Raw genomic sequence first — 19,295 nt, 5'->3', positions numbered from 1 at the left:
ATTCAAAAACTGGCGGGTAAGGAGCTGCTATCGATAGCTGGAAAGCTATTCAACGATAGGTTATCGATATGTTAGAGAAAGAGGAAAAACCACAGTAACAGCTGACTTTGTACTTGAACGTGTTCTTTCAGCTTGTATTTTGAGTGAAAAAGTTGAGTTTCGCAAGAGAGACATAAATTTTTGATTTTAAATATATCAATATATAAAAATGCTCATAAAAACAGCAGTTATAAATGGAGATCAGCATATCTTCACATGCTTTGAGGTCGGAGTTGATGAAACTCTCACGTTTTACCTGCACAATCCGGGCATGAATTTGACTTACTCGGAGACCTTACCGAAATATCTATTCCAGGAGCGTTTGAAGGTAAGTTGTGGTTGGTGAAAATGGTGAAATATTCATAAACACTGATTCTTTCATAGAAGTTAAATGCTCGTGTTAAGTTCCCCGAGGACTTGGTGCGTTTGGCTTTGGTAACGGAAGAACCTCTACATGCCGAAATGTGCAATGTTAGCCCGGTTGTTCTGAAACTTAAATATTCCATTATCGATGCTGCAGTTTCTCTAAAGTGGAACTGGTTAGTGAGTCCTATGGACAGTTCCGAGGTTAGTAAATGATTTAAGCCAGTCAAACGAAGGATTTATAATCTTTATTTGCCTTCCCCATAGTTCTTTCGCCAAATCTGCATTGATGTAATGGCAACGGCTGGAGGATTACGAGAGCAAGTCACCGTTTTGACTGGGCTCCTAAGGGCCAAGGATAAAGAGCTAAATAAGTATAACTTCGAGAATGGCAAATCCATTGCTGGTTAGTACAATTTATCCATTTTACAGAACATTCACATATTAAACATTAAATTAATCACTGCAGAAAGGAATTCGTTCGACGTTGAGGCTTTTAATAAATGCCACCAGGAATTACTGGCCAATGCCGCTGCCTATTCAAAAGTGAGGGATGTGTTTGAAGACGAAGTTCCCTCACTAATATGCAAGACCCCCTTAACTGGCTCCACACTCTCCCCCGTCACACCCAGCCCAAAAACACCTCCACGCTCAAGGTTAGATTTTTCGGATAGCAATACTTCTGGATATATTTATTACTCTTTTTTAGGAAGCGCAAGCTCCTTGAAAGCAAAATCAATCATATGGAGCGAAAGGTGATGCAGCGTCTTGCCAACTCACAATCCTCAAACCTCATCCAGTACAAAAACTCACAGAGTTCGCAAGAAATGAACTGCGATGACTATTTTGAAGAGATACAACCAAGAGATCAGAAAGGTGCTATATTAGATGATGTTAAACCCTCGACATCGACGCGACAAAGCTTGAAAAAGAGTACCAATCCAGTTGAAAGCGATGGAAATAATTGTGTCCTTCCCCAAGCCGGCGCATCCCACTCAAAAGCTGCTGTGCTGAACGAATCTCCGAAGGATAAGTGTGAGACTGAAGAAGAAATGATGTCAACGCCCGACACTTTACGAACAATCGCAGATCTCACTGAGACTCCTCGAGAAGTATTTAATTTTAAAATAACCGTTTCTGATAGCCCTGAAACTCCGGAAGACAAAAGGGTAACAGAACAGGAAACTGAGCCACCGGAGGAGCTCACTGAACTGGAAGAGATTCGGGCCATATTAGATCGTGCTTCTGCTATTACCAAAAAAGTCATTGAAAAGCATAACAATAACAAAAAAGAGGAGCATGGCAATACTTGCACTCTAAATGGTGATGAAAGCGATGAAAGCTATGATTAAACTGAATTCCATAATTATTATATTTTATCTATAAAAGATAAAAGCTGACTATAAATCTCCAGTGATAACATATATTACTAATATAATTTTCTGCCAAAGATGTAAAGATTAAGTTCCGTCAACAATCAATCAAAAGCGGAAAATTTGATCCTAATTCAAGGGGTTAGAAAAAGAAGAAGATCCTTACCCTATATTCGTAGAGTGAATCCGAATACTTATATATAGAAGGCTTATCACTGACGTGCACACTGAATGATATCCACTTGTACCTGTTTAATGGCTGGAAAATCCGATTAGTCACGGTTTTATAATGAAAACGCCGCCATGTTATGGATATTTACTTTTTTTTTTTTTTAACAAATATTTTCTACTTAAACTGTTGATATTTTTGTTACACTTTTGATATACCAAAAACTGGTTAAAACAAAAATAAAATACAAATAAAAAAGAGACTTACCAATATGTTTTCAAGGCAACTAAAGAAGAGAGAGTGGCTAAAATGTGTAAAATCTGTGAAGACCTTTGGTCCTAGCCATTCACAGTTGCCATGGGATATTCGGAGCTGGGAAATCTCTTCGCATCAAAAGTGAATTTTGCTTTGATTTGGCATTTGTTTACTTTTATGACACTCGATCGAGCCGTTGTCGATGTGCTGCTTTGGGGCTTTGGCAACATTCAATTTACGCACATTTGGCGATAAGATAAGCCAGAGGCAACCCACAAATAATATCAACTGGCCATGGGTCTGATGGCTCATTGCAGTGGCTCGATTCAAGAAATTCGGTCGATAATAGTTACGGGCAAACAAATCTTCAAATACGTTATATATATATAAGTCTGTTCCCTTCGGCTCTAATTTCTATATAATTTGGCTATTCTTGAGTAAGCCATTGAAGAAATGACTAAAATCTGGGTGGCCATAACGCTACTCTTAGGAGTTCTGGCCTCCGGCGAGAGTGAGTCATAGATTGGTCGTTATCAATCGTAATTACACCTAAATAGTGTTTCCAATATCTAACTTTTATTTACATCTGCCTAATCATTCTCTAGTATTCTGTTTGGCTATGTAAAGAAGTGACTTAAAAGTTAGATAAAACCCAAGAAAAGTTATCATTTTATTTTCTTGTTTTTTTTTGGTTTTGATAATATTTCTAAGGCAAATGAAGTTTACCGGCTTTATGGATTTGTGATTAGTGTGAAAAATGTCTAGACTTGTTTCAGTTATAAAATAACAAACGTTCTTTTATAATCTTATGATTACATTTTAAATTTATGTCAAAAGAAGTAAAATATAACCGTGACTCATTATCATATTTTGTTTACCAAGAAAACAAATTAACTTATTTGACAATCATTTTCCATGACAAAGGTACATTTTTGGCAATGCATTATGGCAAGGCAAACGAAGTCTAAGCAATCCACTGTCAAAGGTGTGCCAATCATAAAACCCTCGATTAGATTTCTTTATTTTTCCGTTCCAATGAAGACTTATAACACCCACTCGTCATATAACTCAGAAGTAATTTTCTTGTTAAGACAATCAATTCAGCTATCTTTTTATCACCTGTAAACAACAATAGTTGTGATTCCTATAAATTGAATAGTAATATATATAAAAACGTCCTTAACCAGACCTTGGAAACAATACGAGTGGAAGTATAGAGCCCAAAATCGTGGGAGGAAGTTCAACAGCTATAGAGCAGGTGCCTTACCAGGTGTCCGTTCGTCTGACTGCCAATGATAAGAAGAGCTATGGTTCCGGACATTTGTGCGGTGGGGTAGTGATTTCCCAACGTTTGGTGGCCACCGCCGCCCACTGTTGCTACCTGTAAGTAGACGTGTTTTCTATTAATAAAAAAAATTTAATTGTTTTTTTCTTTAAGTACCGAGAAAAAACAATATCGATCTGCTGGCGAATTTGTCCTGGTCATGGGCAGCACCTATTTAAAGAGCGCCACCAATCTCACCTTGGAGTACTATCTGCAGCAGCTTATCGTCCATGAGAACTACAATTCGGACTCCTTGACCAACGACATTGCCCTGATGTTCATTAATGGTTATATTCCCTGGAATTGGCCAACAGTAAAGGCTTTGGCCCTAAACAGCCAACTTGTGGCCACAAGCACCTACTGTGTGATCTCAGGATGGGGCCTGCTTCAGCAGGTGAGTCACAGTAATCTTAAGATTCTTTCATATAATATATATATATAATCGAATTTGTATATACTTTCAGAACGGAATAGTAAGCAGTAATACTTTACAGTCTGCCACAGTGCCCATAGTCGCCTATGCCACCTGTCGCATTTCCTACAACACGGTTCCAATTTCCCAGGTGTGTGCAGGATATTCGACGGGAGGAGTGGACGCTTGTCAGGGCGATTCTGGAGGTCCTATGAGTTGCAATGGAATGTTGACCGGAATCGTTTCGTACGGCGCCGGTTGCGCAGCGGCCGGTTATCCAGGTGTCTATACCAATGTCTCGTACTATCATGATTGGATTGTCCAAAAGAACAGCTCTCTAAACTACACGCTCTATCAAAACGATGGAGTAAGGCTGGGATCGGGTTGGTCCTTCCTTGGATTCCTGCCACTCCTCCTGGCCTTTGTCCTAGATCACAGAATCTAACCAATACTTTCAACTGCTTAGTTAATTAAACAAATAAATGAAATCTTTTTTTATAGAAACAAAATACTTATTATAATAATATGACTGCATCGCTCTAACCTTGATTTAAACTTCATTAGCCTGACAGTTTTTTGGAAATTGAATTTTATTTGTAATTGCTGTCGGGTTTGTTTCTGTCGGTTGAGAAAGTATAGACACCCTATGGACCAGCAATGGATGCGCCTGTTTATGTTGATATCGCTGAACTTGGCCTTATACTTTGGAGACACCCTGCCACCGACAGTCACAGCCTCGTCCTTTGTGATCCTGCCAAAAGTGGTGGGCGGCTACAGGGTGACCATTGATCAGGTGCCTTTCCAGGTGTCCGTGCGCCGGCGTTCGATTCACGAGCGGTACTTCGGGATGGGTCATATGTGCGGCGGTGCGATTATCTCCCAGAGGGTCGTCTGCTCGGCAGCTCACTGCTATGCCATGTGGGTGAAGGAAAGACTGGATGAAATCTGATTAAAATTTAGTAAAACTATCTGACTTTTCAGAAATACTTCTGTACCATTAGCCTACCGTGAGCCGGATCAATTTGTTGTAGTGGCCGGCAGCAGTGCCATCGATCAGTCGGATCGGTTCACCCAGGAGTACCTTGTGCAGCGGATAATTGGCCACAAGCGGTATAACAGCACCACGTTAGAGAATGACATCGCCCTGCTCTTCCTCAATGGCTTCATTCCGTGGGACTCGCCGGTGGTGCGGGCAGTACCGCTGGCCGTCGAATCGCCCATCGAGGGCACCACCTGTCTTATCCACGGATGGGGCAAGGTCACTAAGGTGAGTTATATCCTAAATTGAAATAAAAGGCTCTGTTTTTTGTGTGCGTAAGAAAGGAGTCCGTTAGTACAGGACCGATTGATATTTTTCGATTCCAAACATATTTCTTTTTCTTATATCCCCGAAGAAGGACAAATCGGTTTCACTGCAGCAGGCGCCTGTACCGATTCTGAACAGAGAGCTGTGCCAGGTGATCTACAAGCTTCCTGCCTCCCAGATGTGCGCCGGATTCCTTCAAGGCGGTATCGATGCCTGCCAGGGCGACTCTGGCGGACCGCTGCTCTGCGACGGACAACTGGCCGGGATAATATCTTGGGGTGTGGGCTGTGCAGATCCCGGCTATCCGGGTGTTTATACCAATGTCTCACATTTTATAGACTGGATACGGGAAGCCAATGCATCGCTAGACTATTCTGAATTCCGTCAAATGGAGATACCAAATCTGGCTGGCTATCGTCGATCTATATCATCTCGGCTCCTGGATATTAGCCTTGCGGGGCTTATCATTAGCCTTCTTTGACAATGGGACAACACAATAAATCGTTTTCTTGTCTGTTCTACGACTGATTTATCTAATCGTGGAACTAGGAGGCACAACAATCGTAGATTGTCCGTCAATAGTTAAAGGTGATCGACGGCATTGATGACATTCAAGGGGGGAGGGGTTTTCTAGGGGGTGGGATAAGGCTATGGATACAGGGTACGTTTTAGCTATATGAAAAAAAAGGAAAAGGATGTATTAGTATTGTATTTAGCATTAATTTTATTGCCATTTTGGAGTGTTTCTTGAGAGACCATGACCATTTCTGACCTTCTTTTATAACGTCAGTAATAAACATTGAAATTGCTCAATGAATTGGCCAAACCCATTTATTAATTCTTATTTATTTGAATGGTAATGTAAACAGGAAATTATTGAAGCACGATATCAAGTTTTTATTATTATTTGTGTATAAAAAATCGAAATCGACCTAGATTAGAAATCTGTGCGTATGAGTAATTTTTGTTCGCAGCCCTGGTAGTAACGTAGTTTTGAGATTTTGTATAAATTGTTTATTGGCCAATTGTTGTTAGTAGTTGGTAATCAATTCTATTTACACATGCGCCACGAGTAAATGTGAAATATTAATTGAAAACGAACCCCGGGCTATCAAAGATTTTATCTTCGATCGGGTATGATGTAAGAATTTTCTACGAAATTCTATTGACTGGAATTTTGAAGTCTTTGTCTTATATCAGGGTTTATTAACCTTAAAACGATTATATTTTTTGGTTTATATTAAGACATTAAAATGTATCTTATAGTTCTAATATTAGCAGATTTATTTTAGTCAGAAGCCAGTACCACCCTGGTAACCAAAGATCTAAAATAGATATAAAAATTAGTTAGTAAACACATTTTTCGGGAAATCCCCTGGTAGTTCCCCGCTTTTCAAGAGCCTAATAAATCGGTGTGGTAAACCCAGAGATTGGAAAATCCGGCAGTGCCACTTAAGGCGTGTAGTTGCAGTTCGTCAAGCCCGGACGAAGAACTTCGGGTCTCCGGCGATGACAAGTCAGTCCGGCGATGTTTTGTGGTGTTCAATTATACTGTACGATATGTATTGATTAGATTATGATGCCTGTCCGCTGCCAGATTTTTATTTCGACGTCGATATTGGACATGTGGGTATGGTTCCTGCCTTAGTTGTTAACGCCACGTCGAGGAGTTAGCATCTATATTGGCAAAATGATCGGTTTGGGATATATATTGGCGGTAGCCCTTCTTCTCACTGCATTGCCGGCGGGACTGAGAGGTATGTATGCACTTTCTAAAGATTTCTAGGTTCTTATTTTTTAATTAAAAACTTTTCCTTAAGGTTCCGTGCCACGATCAAGTGTAGATTCTCAAGCCATTCGGCCGAGATTTAATGTGGATCCTGGTAGGATCATCAATGGAACGGAGGCTACGCTGGGGGCCACCAGGCATCAGGTGGGCATACGCAAGGCCCTCAACGATGGCTACTTCTTTGGCACCGGACACCTTTGCGGAGGAGCACTAATCCGGCCAGGATGGGTACTTACCGCCGCCCATTGCTTTGTGGAGTAAGTTTGGCTAGGGATAAGAAGGTTTAGGGTTTTCCTAGGACCTACAAGTTAGTTTTTAGTTTCCAAAAGTTGTGTAATCTCTGGGAATATCAATTTAATTTAAAGTGTTTGATACCATCTTATCGGTATATGACTACTAAAACATTTTGTTAATGAAAATATTCTTACACAATGGTAGGCAAGGTGGTTGGCTCATTTTTTTTACTTTCACATAGGATTAGCTTAGGGCCATCAAACCTAGTTTTTAGCATTGAGAGACTGATTACTGAGAGATATAAATTGTGAGATTTCAAGATCATATTCAGGAAGATAGGTTTTGGGTTACCGATTATTAAAATATTTTTCTTATATATTTTCAGTCAGGTGATCTACGACGGCACCTTCGTGCCCAAGGAGGAGTTCATCGTGGTGATGGGCAACCTTGATCGTTTTAATAAGACCAACACATTGACCTTTACAATCGAGGAACGGATAATGCAATTGGACAAGTTCGTCCTTTCCACCTACGATAAGGATATTGCTTTACTGAAATTGAATGGCACTGTTCCTGCCAATCATCCTACCATTCGTCCAATAGCCCTTAATAGATTTACTGTTGCCGAGGGTGTCGTCTGTCAGGTGACAGGGTGGGGCACTCGGGAGGATGGCTATATCTCTGACATCCTGATGACCGTCGATGTACCAATGATCAGTGAAGAGCATTGCGTTGAGGATACTGATCTGGGACATTTGATCAAGCCGGGAATGATCTGCGCCGGTTATGTAGAAGTGGGAGAAAAGGATGCCTGCTCGGGCGATTCTGGTGGTCCCTTGGTCTGCCAAAGCCTGCTGGCCGGCATAGTTTCCTGGGGCATTGATTGCGCCCTGCCCAGATTTCCGGGTGTCTACACGGAGGTGTCCTACTACTATGACTGGGTACTGGAGAATATGGGCGAGGATTCGAATGCGGATGGAAGTGGAGATGGCAGTGGGAATGGCAGTGGCGATAGCAGTGGTGATGGCAGTGGTGATGGTAGTGGAAATGGTGATGATGACGATAATGGAAGTGGTGATGGAGGTGGTGATGGTGATGGAAGTGGTGATGGAGGTGGTGGTGCAATGGGTGTCATGGCCGGCACTCTTACACTTCTGCTGCCAGGATTTCTTGCTCTGAGGCTAATAACTAGTCATTTTTGAGATCTTGAACTTTAATAAAAAACTGTATTATTTAAGGAGTAAAACATTTGTATAATTAATTTTTTTTTAATAGTAATAAGACTTAAATTATATATTCAAGAAGATGTGGACTTACTTTAATAAACACCCGACAAATATTAAGAATGTAGTTTAGTTTTTACAGTCTTTACAGTTTTCACTTTAAGAAAACATAAATAGTTGTCATCCCTATAAATGTCTTAATTAAACTGAAAATATCATTAAAAATAGGAACCTATATATATATATCAAAAATATAAATATTTCTTAACCTCAATAACAAGTCCATATACCCTTTCTTTTGATACTTCCTTCAGCAAAAGCTTTGGTTTATTCATCAGAGTTATCGGTTACTCTAACCTTTCGTTGTCTAAAATTATTGCCTACTTTACGGCGTTCTGTAAAACTTCTTAGCCCGAAATTTCATATAACTCTTGATCGCACGTTTATCAGCAAGTTTGTTGTTAGTTAAACTAAAAATAGTTTACGGCGCAGAAAAGGAACTTGATTTCACTAGACCGATGAATGGAAGTGACCACCTGATATTGGTAATCTTTATGGGACCAGACGGTACGGGTCCGAAAAGAATGGTGTCCGTGACTGCAGGGCAGTCGATATATATAGGTACAATCCAATCGATCGATTGATCGATCTGGTAATTCAAACGTGCAGACAAGGTCAAGGAGTCCAGCTGCATTGGGCAATCGAAAGTCTAGTATATATAGAGAGCCGTAGAGAGCACTATCTGTCGGTGTGATTATGATTCTCCAAGGTTTCGTTACAGCATTATTAATCTACAAGCTCTTGGGTTTTTGGTTGATACCCAATCTGTGGGCCATTGATTCTTATCAGCCACACTTAGTATTACATTCTTGAGGGAGAAGGTGTAATTTCCGCTACACTTGAGTTAAAGTTTGTTGCAAACTTTTAACAATGTCAGAAAGTATATTATTGAAATTTTTCCAGGGATTTGCCAAAGCTCAACTTATTGATTTCCATGTTAACAAGGTCACAGATCCATCTTAATCCTGGACTTAAAACATAAACAAATTTTACAAAAAGAAATATATATATATATGTATATATATTCTATATAATCATTACTGAGCACTGACTTCTTATCGATGTCGATGTCAGCGTGTGCGTGTTTGTTTGTTTATTATTCGATTCGATTCAGTTCGATTCGACTATATAGGTGTACTGGTGCCTGGGTCGTATGTTGCTATTGCTTTATCGCCGGACATCGGGCCGTAGCAATAATAACAACAATACCAGAACGAATCGGAATCAAAACTCACGAAACCAAAACAAAAATGATGGAATTATCTAAGAACGCTTTTTGCGAATTTGCGTTCGTTCGATTTAGGAGAGAAGCTCGCGCTATAATTTCTTCATTCATCGCTCGGAGCTCCCGACAGGTGAACCTCTAACTACGCTCGCCGTGAAAAACTTTAGATCTTCGATCTTTCGATCTTTGGGATCAGTTATTTTTGGTTTTTTTTTTTGTTTTTGATTTGTGTGATCCGGGATACGTTTTTGCAATGCAGCTCAACGATCATTGGCGAAAGATCGTGAAGACACTAATCTTCGCGTTTTTGTGCACTGAAATGCAAACAAGTAAGTAGATTTTTGAAAATAATGATCTTTGATGGAGATTTTAAGTGTGAAGTGATTTGGTTTGTATAAGTTTATCCTTAGTATTTTAGGAACAGGTTAAGGTATCCTTAATATCGAATGAATGGGATTCAGATTAGAGAGCTAGAGCACTTTTAACTTAATTAGAAGCAAAGGGATATGGAATTCTTTTTTTAAAGTAAATTTCCTTTTAAATATTACAAAATATTAGGTTATCTCAGGAAATGTGCTATTATGCCAGCTTAATACTTGACTCGATCAGGGGTTTCTATTATTTTGATACTTGAACAATGATGGAACAAACTTCAACAGGAATTGCAAGTACCTTACGAATTCATGAGTAACTCTTATTTATTACAAAGACTGTGCTATCTCATGGGTTTTAAAGTATCTTTGCTTTGCTTTGTTAAAACATTCCAAACTTAGGTATATTTTGTTGCCCCGAAAGATCATCTGATAAGCAAAATTGAACTAATTATACATTTTAAATACCTAGTCATTATTTCTAAAATTAGATTCTAGATTGTCATAGTTTTTGGCTTATAATTTCAAATATTTAAATTAAATATTCAAGTTTAATCACCAAATTAGTTTAGCTTGATATATAGCCACTGTATTTTGGCATAAATCCCACGATTATCCAAATCGCTGGCCACTTTAAGTGCGTCACTCCAAATTGATCAATTGGCGATCTATCTATCGCGTGATCGCCTCGAGTTTCCGGGGTAAATGGGGTAAAGTGGATTCGATTCGATTGGGCTTAGTTGGTCCGTGGTCGAGGTCTATAGATACCATACCGGCTATATCATATCTGTGATCACGCCGGGAATAACAGTAGTGGCCTGATCGGGTCGAATCCGGGACTTGTGCACTGGTTAAGGTAGCTATTATCAGGGAGCGATCGGGGCGCTGACCAGGCGTCGATTGCTGATAGGTGCGCTGGGTGATAAGGCATTTTAACGAACTGCATTCGGTGACTGTTTCCATGCGGGGGATTCCGATCGGATCTCGATTAGTGGCCTTATCAGCCTTCCTGTCCAACCTTCACCTCGGCTCATTTATTCAGCACCTTTTCCATCCGCAGCCTATACCCATCGAGATTTGGCGGCAAAACGTGGTATTAGTTTGGCTGAAATGGATGCCATTGCAGCGACCACAGGAGAGGATCGACTGAGGCAAAAAATGATGGCACCTCATCAGGCATCCATACGATTGTTGGCCCAGGAAAGGGACTACTTTGGCAAGGGTCACATCTGCTCGGGCGCCTTGGTGGCACCCTCTGTTGTCCTCACAGTCAGTAGTTGCATCTACAGGTAAGCTTAACGTTAACATATTATTATATATATTTTTTGTAATATTTCAATTTATCTATCTAACAGCCAGGTGAAGAAGAATTACTATCATCCATCAGAAATACGCGTGATGCTCGGTAGCCCCCAGAGATTTGCTCCCCATGAGCAGGGATTAGTTTTCGGTGTTACCCATATCCACCATCCTCCCAAGGACCTAGCTCTGGCCATCCTAATGCTAGAACAGGATGTGCCAACGGATCATCCCAATATCCAAGCAATTAGCCTTCCATCGCCGGGAGCCACTTCAGTCTTGGATTCCGAATCTAGTAATCGTTTGCAGATAAGCACCTGGGGCTATGATGGCGATATTCGGGAACTCCACGATCTGGTGACATTGAATGCCACCCACACATCTTGTCACCAGCAGCAGCAGAGTAAATCTTCAAGGATTTGTGTACAACCAGAGGCCATGGGTTCCATTCGTGGACAGCTTTATATGGATGCCGGTGCTACGCTAACGGAGAGAGATCGTTTGCTTGGCTTAAGGAGCATCGATGGCGGATTCGAGGATGTGGCCAGCCATGTGGAATGGATAATGGCAAAGATTGGTGATGGTGGTAATCAAAACAGCTCCATTTGGGGCATCATGGGATTCCTGGTATTTACCGGTTACGTGATCACCATAAGTAGAAAGAGTTTTTCTACCTAAAAAACTTTTCTTGGGAATTCCAAAAGGGAAAATGGGGGAAACTAGTCATGTAAGATTTCCAAGGCTTAACAGCAATGATAAAGCCAAGGAGTGTGATAATCTCGATTGGAACTTTAGTTATTAAGATACTTATATTGTCTTCCAAAGATGCTTTCCACTACAGAAGTAATAATACAATATACATAGAATTAACAAAATTATTTACAATAAATATACATACATTGTTGACAGTTTTTAGCCAAGCTGAGCTTTTACCAGGCTGCATTCGCTTTCCTGTCCACAAAGCAGCAAGATTGGAGTCTCTTGTGATTCTACTTGCTGACCAGATTTTATCAAAGACCACGCCCATTGCTGTTGTTTCTTTAAGCCGAATGTCCGTTGCTGCCAACCAGCCAATTGTTGATAGCTGAATAGATAAAAGGGCAGTTCCCCTGGTTGTGTTATCACCAGAAGAAGCTGTTCTTCTCCAACTTTAAACGGGGTTAGCTGTTGAATGCGCTCCTGGAAACTTAACTTCTGGATGGGCTCAAAGTGGGATGAGGAGTTTCGATTGAAGATTGCTATATGCCGGCAACCCAGACAGCTGACTAGTAGTTGGTTTTCTTGCATCTCAGCCAGATCATAAGAACCCTGGATCAACTGGAGCAATTTGAAGTTATGGCTTGAAGTATCCCTTGAATGGACTGCTAGGGCTGGAAGATGTTTGTTCATTCCACTGGTGAAAAGAAGATCCTCTTGGGATCCTCTTTCCATTCGAATCAACTTCATAAGGCGTCCATCTGCTGGCAGCAAGGATTGCCAATCGGTAAGACTGCAGTTCTTTCGCATCAGTCGCAAGACACGAACTTCCTCTTCGGTGCCCAAGAGCAGTAGCACCATCTCATCCATTTCTATCAGTTCCATGGCCTCCACTGGATCACTCATCCCAAGCACATGTGATTCATTGCGGCAACTTATGCTGATCCTGCTGCGCAATCTCCTGACTGGACGATGGCAGTGGTTCTGCACTTTAACCCTGACATGGCCGGAATTGAGTCTCATTAGCTGATTGGTAACACTCACATTGGCCAGAAGCACACGCCTTTCAGGGATCAGAAGTTGGGCCTGGATACTACGACGCTCACAGGGCGCAGAATCTCCCAAGGATAGGCTCACCTGGCGCTCTGGAGATCCCTTTAAAGGAGGTTTCACCCAAGAAGATTCCAGGGTTTCGGGTTCATGATCCAGATAAATCAGTCTTCTATGGATGCTTTGATTACTTAGTTTAACCAAGCCTTGTACTTCCTCTGAGAGATTATCTTGGCTTTCCATAGTTCGCATTCTAATGGGTACTTGGCTCTGACTGCCCGCCTTAACGAGACCTCCTGGAAAAACAGCCTTGTCTAGAACCAGACTATCGATATTGTAGTCATTGTTCCGGAAGATGCTGCCCCTATAACTCTCGCTGAGGTCTTGGCCATTAAGGTTCATCACATGTCCGGGTCCAGTGAACTGCACGCCGCCATGGAAAGTCTTTGCGCCCGTCAAGCTTTGGGCCTGATTGCTATGACGGAAAACTACGTTCTCCAACGGAATGCCATTAATGGAACGAAGACGAGATTGGCCACCCAAATGAAGATTTTCAAAGGTCAGAGACCCGAACACCTCCAATGCGGGTCCCTGCAGGGGTATACGGTTCTGGAGGAAGTAGTCCAGGCTCATTCCGTTAACGGTTCCCAGCTGCAGATCTTCTTCGACAAGCAGTTGATTGAACTTTACGGTTGGCCATGGTTGCCCTGTGCCATGCTGGAAAATATTCTCAATCGGAGCTCCATTCACTTCTGGATCCTCCAGATGAAGTTTGCCTATCTTGGGTGCCTGGACAAAATGAAGATCTGCTGCAATGGGTTCTCCACTAGAGCGGCGGTATAGTGAGGCATTGAGTCGTGCTATATCGATTCCATTCACCAAGCCAAAGTGTGCATCTTTTTCCAGATTAACAGTTTTAGCCTTAACTGATCCCAATAGCTCTTGGGGAGCGGTAATCACCTGGGTTTCATTAGTGGGACTTCGCCGGAGTAACGCATCTTTGGCTAAATAGGTGAAGTTGAGTCCGATAGGCAGAGGCTCTTTGCTTTGGAGATTCTTCAAGTAGGGTTCTTTCAGGACCACATGACCAGTAATGCTTTGATTTCCTTCTCTCCTTACAGCATGCTGGCGCAGGTAATCAAGCTGTCGTTGAGAGTGATCCTCACCATCCCACAGAGCATCTCCGGTGACTATTAAATTCTGCCAAGGAAGTTGCTTCACTTGCTCTACTCGTTGCTTAAGATCGGCGAATTGTGGCTCTTTGGCAAAAGGACACGTTATGCTGCCATTGATGTTAAGCTGATTCAGGTAGATATCTCCTGTCAGTTCCAAATCTTTTCGAGAATCTAAAAACTCTTCTTTTGGTACCCCATTTATACGATCCACATCCACATTGGTGGCAGTCATCCGGTCAAAATGGTAGACACCACTGATCTGCTGCGGCGTCATTCGCAGCAAGGTGTTATCCAGCAGGGAACTAAGATCCAGATTATTTATGTGAGGAGTATGAAGAGCATCGTTCACTTGAACATCCGCCATGAAGGTCTTTCTACCTCCAATCTCCGCATTGACATCGGGTCTCACCAGGCGGCTTTTGTATTCGTCCCATTGGATTCCATTAATGGTCTGCACTTGAAGATTCTTTTCGAATCCTACATTTCCCTCGATAAGGAGTTGCTTGTGGAGTAGTAGTTGGTCTCCATTTTCGTCTGAGATCTGGGACAGCAGTTCATCGAAAGGCAATCCGTTAAGTCGCTTGAACTTAAGATTCTCCAGATGTACAGTTTCAGTCAGCTCGAGGCGCTGCAGACTAACATCATGTCCAAGAAGCTGCTGCAGTGGCAATCCATTGAGACGACTCACATTGAAGTGATCATGAACCTTTAGGTCACCCGTCACCACCACACGGGCAAAGCTCTTTGTCCCATTAAAGTTGTCGGTAATGTTTGATGTTGTCACTAGTTCGGTTACTGGTACTCCATTTATTTGATTGGTTTGAAGGGCTTGCACGGTAACTGGTGCCAGGAAGCTTTTGTGACCCGTAATATTGGCCTCCTGTCCATGCCGCACTGCATCCATTGCAATCTCCGCCAAACGTGATCTGTAATCCCTGCAGATAATGTCTCCTTGTACGGTGGCATTCATGAAAATGATGTGTAAAGGTCGATTTGGATAGGCGAGATTGTTTTGCTGCCCTCCGCTGAGAAGGTGTTCCTTTACAGGATGTCCTTCAATGTAACTAGTGGTCAGTGAGGGAGTACTGACTTTGGCATGTCCGAAGGTTAAATTAGAAAGGTTCTGTGGGAAGATTTATGTTATTAAGCTAAATCAGAGGAGGACATGACTTTACCTGATCCGTCTGATTCAGAAGGTATTTAGAGTGGAGATCAATTCTGGCTAGAGATTGGTTTCCCAGAACTATACGTGATTTTCCGGTATCCCGTTTTAGATTTCTGACCGTCAGGGAACCCGTGATAGTGACCCTGCCCGTGTAGTACTGCTGAAGACCTTGCTCCTCAGGTTCCTCATCCTGTCTGAATTGTTTCTGCCATTTGCTTTGATTATCCACCTGAATGTCACCCGAAACACTCATTTGATTGATGCGGACAGGAGCTGGAACGCAATAACTCCATTAAATCCATTCATAAAGTAACTCTAGAGTGAGACCTACTCTTAACCCAAGTATCATTGCCTCCACTTTGGACAATATCATTGGCAAAGTCCAAGCCATTCACCAGCTGAGCATCCAGACGTGGAACGAAAAATGCCGACATGTAGATATTAGAGCTGATCACCTGGGCACGTCGCAGGTTAAAGAGACGATCCACCACAAGACCGTTGAGCAGTGGCGTCTGTACTTTGTCCACTCGGGCTCTGGACTGCATGACAACTCTTCCCGTTAACTGTGTGTCACGATTGCGCAGAAAGAGTGAGTCCACAAACTCCTCCCAAGATACTCCATTGATCCGCTCCACTTGTAGATGATTTACCAGGCATTCACTATCATTAAGTTTTACTGTAGGAATCGGGGATTCACTGGAGTTGTGAAAATCCTGAGGTGTAAGTAGTTCCTTTGTGTTCAGTGTTTTGGTTCTCACACTAGGAATGGTCAATAAAGGAGGTTCTGAGTTATCGAAAATGTGCCCTAAAGATAAGAAGTGGAAGTTGGTAATTAATATATCAATCTTTAACTTTCTTTAACTAACCTGGCATTAACTGTCCCTGGTAGATAAGGTTACCCACTCGTAATCGTCGCACTTTGAGTTTCTCCGGCGCATCATTTCCATTTCCTGTCCCAAAAGACCCTGGGGTTCTTTTGGTTCGGGCTGCTCCAATTCGCTGACTTAGTTCATCCAGGCGCCGCTTTAGTTGAGTGGGAGTACGCAGCTCATCGTCCACCAACTGAAGCCGATCGATACGTCCATTTTCCATGAGATGCAATGGTTCCTCCATGTGAATGCCAGAACTTTTCTTCAAGGAGTCAATAACATTTTTCAGCTTTATAAATAAGGAGCGACGACGTAGCAAAAGACTACGCAAGGAGTTGATGGACTCCTCGAATTCATGACGATGTAACTGAACCACACTAAGATCTGTAATGTAGAGAGGTTAAAATTTGCTTTACAAGGGTATGTTACGCTGACCTTCATCTGGAACAGAGCCCACTTGGTTGGAGGTTTCCTCCACACCTCCCAGCTGGACAGTTCGGATTAGATCGCTCGACGATCTTTTATAGGCCAGCAGCAAAAAACTTTCGTTTCGAGCATTTCTATGGGTAAGTAAGCCACTCGGTGGCGATTCTTCAGTCATCTGATATCCACTATAGCAATCCAGACGAGCTGAACTAAAGACGATCACCTCGCCATTGCTACGGGCTCCGATCAGGAGCTGACCATTTTTGGTGGCACTCAACCGATGGAAACTCAAATCCCGTCGAGCATGCTTTCGATAAACTACAAATTGCCCATCCACCATTCGAAAGAAAATACAGGAAGTGGATGGTGAAGAAGAACAGGCAATGATGCAGTTCCGGCCACGAAATCTTGCAGCCTGGATACTTTTGGCCTGGACAGTTAAAGCCTGGCGCTGTTGCAGGGTATGTGTGTTCCTATCCAGCTCATAGACAGTGAGCACCAGCTAAGGTAGTAACTTGTAGTATAAAATATTGACTATGCGATCATCTTACCTTTGACTGGGAGCCTTTTAAAGATCGTCCGAAAATTATATACAGTGGCTGGTGGCCCACCACTTGGAGAACGCGAATGGCGGGTAAGGTAATCTCCTCGAGGGGATTAAAATAAGTATCCAGCCACTCAAATGTTCTTTGAAAAAAGGAAAATAATTTCCATTTGTTTTTCAACTTCAATATTTTTAAATCTCACCTGCACTTGCTATGTGAGCTGGTATGATTGGAGGCCACCAGCAGGAGCACCTGATCGGCATTGGATTTTAGAAGATGAAGCTGCAGGAATCCTCCGGGCACCGAAAACTCCTGCAGGGGCTCGAAGCTTAGTTGATGGGCGGGATCTTCAGATAGTAACAGTTCCTTGGGCAGTTGGTAAACCTCCAGGGAATCTTCCAGAACGATGGCTAAAAGTAGGAACTCCCGCCAGGCCACAATCTCTGCTCCGAGAGCAATGCGACTCATAATTTGACCCGATAATTGTCCAAGGGGCACTAAACGTCTCTCCCCGGTGGCCACGTGCAATTTATGGATTTCTGGTCCATTAAGCAACAATAGCAAATCCTGTTCCGGCTCGCGGAGTAGAAAGATCGGCAAATCATGCTGCATCACCATATCCACAAATGGGAGTTGGATATCGGGACTGGTGGTACTGCCATTTAACCTAGTGCGACAGGAACTAGAAAGTGGTTGGCCTGCACTTGGACTTCCTTTAACTTCTTCGACAGATAATTCACATCGAACACGGATTATACAGCAAACTAAGACACTAAATAACACTGTACTTAAGCTAAAAGAAATCATTTCACAGAGATAAGACGAAGTCGAAACACCAAGAGATCCCCAATGATACTGAACTGAGATAATATATTCATTCCATTCACACTGGAATTTTTTTGCTGCAATGCCTATTCCTATATTCTTAACTGTTAACTCTTCTCTTGAGAGAGGACTACTATAACCGTTAATTGGTTAGGTGTGCTGTAAATAAGAACAAAGGAAGAGAAAGAAAAGTAGTACAGGCACAGTGGTTTGTATTTAAGTAATTCTTAATAATTGTTTTTCAAAATTAAATGGTAATTTTTTTGTAGCATGTATTTATTTTTGATTTGCAATCAGCCTGAGTGTATGCAACGAAAAGTAGTAAAACTGCTCTCAACATATATTTTCCCATGTGTCGCATTAGTTTTCCCCGATTTTCTCGGCACTCGTCAATCAGCCTCTCTTCGCTCGGCTTTCTCCGTCCACAGTGACACCTTGGACTGGGAATCAAATTCGACGGTGGAGGGGGCGATGGGAGATATATATGGCAGGGTATCTAAAAATAATGCAGACAAACTTGGAGAGTGCCTTCGACGATTCTGCTGAATCAATCAGCTTCGATCATTAGTCGAGGTCATTAAAGACATTAAACCCCCGCCCGCGCCACATAAGGGAAAAAGAGGAAGAAGGCATTTAACACGGAAGAGGGAATCGCATAAAAATAAAATATATACTATATATCTATATATATACATATATAGAGGGGCTGGGATATTTCCTGGCAGAATGGGACCTTACCGAGTCACCCATAAATCCGCAGCTTTAACCTAAAAGGTGGCCACATTTGTACTTGCAGTTAAAGCGGATTTTATGAATATTTACATACATACATACATATATATTAATAGGTGTACGAGAGGGAAATTAAATTCATGTCATTGCCCTCGGGTTCAAATTTTGGGGGCATCTGGTGTAAATATCCGCTGAAATATTTACTTTGCCCAAAATTGATTGATCGCAACATTGACACGATATATACATAAACAAATTCTAGTTTTAAACAACAAAAAGCGATTTCGATAAAAATAACAGAATGGAAAACTTAAATATTGTTTGGGAATACACTAAAGATATATACGATTTTGATACGATCCAACCTTAC

At 41.9% G+C, this 19,295-nt stretch overlaps 6 protein-coding genes across 6 annotated transcripts; 5 read left to right on the top strand and 1 right to left on the bottom strand.

The window, feature by feature from the left end:
• The first annotated feature begins 95 nt into the window (after positions 1-95).
• LOC108103235 lies at positions 96-2,206 on the top strand. The gene is made up of 5 exons (XM_017208635.2): positions 96-367; positions 424-606; positions 670-808; positions 872-1,058; positions 1,112-2,206. Exons 1-5 carry the CDS (start codon positions 209-211, stop codon positions 1,752-1,754), a joined length of 1,311 nt encoding a protein of 436 aa, XP_017064124.1. The 5' UTR covers positions 96-208; the 3' UTR covers positions 1,755-2,206.
• A 319-nt stretch (positions 2,207-2,525) lies between these two features.
• On the top strand, positions 2,526-4,444 carry LOC108103195 (trypsin eta). Its single transcript, XM_017208583.2, has 4 exons — positions 2,526-2,710; positions 3,387-3,582; positions 3,638-3,917; positions 3,988-4,444. Exons 1-4 carry the CDS (start codon positions 2,653-2,655, stop codon positions 4,378-4,380), a joined length of 927 nt encoding a protein of 308 aa, XP_017064072.2. The 5' UTR covers positions 2,526-2,652; the 3' UTR covers positions 4,381-4,444.
• Positions 4,445-4,581: 137 nt separating this feature from the next.
• On the top strand, positions 4,582-5,722 carry LOC121530055 (trypsin). The gene is made up of 3 exons (XM_041818410.1): positions 4,582-4,853; positions 4,917-5,202; positions 5,330-5,722. Exons 1-3 carry the CDS (start codon positions 4,582-4,584, stop codon positions 5,720-5,722), a joined length of 951 nt encoding a protein of 316 aa, XP_041674344.1.
• A 1,188-nt stretch (positions 5,723-6,910) lies between these two features.
• LOC121530057 (trypsin-1) lies at positions 6,911-8,510 on the top strand. The gene is made up of 3 exons (XM_041818417.1): positions 6,911-6,998; positions 7,062-7,287; positions 7,650-8,510. The coding sequence occupies exons 1-3, from the start codon at positions 6,932-6,934 to the stop codon at positions 8,464-8,466; spliced, it is 1,110 nt and encodes a 369-aa protein (XP_041674351.1). The 5' UTR covers positions 6,911-6,931; the 3' UTR covers positions 8,467-8,510.
• A 1,197-nt stretch (positions 8,511-9,707) lies between these two features.
• LOC108103259 lies at positions 9,708-12,346 on the top strand. Its single transcript, XM_017208671.2, has 3 exons — positions 9,708-10,101; positions 11,204-11,432; positions 11,499-12,346. Exons 1-3 carry the CDS (start codon positions 10,026-10,028, stop codon positions 12,118-12,120), a joined length of 927 nt encoding a protein of 308 aa, XP_017064160.1. The 5' UTR covers positions 9,708-10,025; the 3' UTR covers positions 12,121-12,346.
• Positions 12,233-18,330, bottom strand: LOC108103258. The gene is made up of 7 exons (XM_017208670.1): positions 17,571-18,330; positions 17,375-17,510; positions 16,833-17,325; positions 16,395-16,781; positions 15,860-16,333; positions 15,539-15,801; positions 12,233-15,486 (listed from the first exon to the last, which is right to left on the bottom strand). Exons 1-7 carry the CDS (start codon positions 18,173-18,175, stop codon positions 12,355-12,357), a joined length of 5,490 nt encoding a protein of 1,829 aa, XP_017064159.1. The 5' UTR covers positions 18,176-18,330; the 3' UTR covers positions 12,233-12,354.
• Positions 18,331-19,295: the final 965 nt, after the last annotated feature.

The sequence above is a fragment of the Drosophila eugracilis genome, unplaced genomic scaffold (assembly GCF_018153835.1).
Source record: "Drosophila eugracilis isolate 14026-0451.02 unplaced genomic scaffold, ASM1815383v1 contig_2161, whole genome shotgun sequence".
In the NCBI taxonomy this organism is placed as follows: domain Eukaryota; kingdom Metazoa; phylum Arthropoda; class Insecta; order Diptera; family Drosophilidae; genus Drosophila; species Drosophila eugracilis.
Note: the sequence above shows the minus strand (reverse complement) of the source record. Positions and strands in the feature narration are given on the sequence as shown.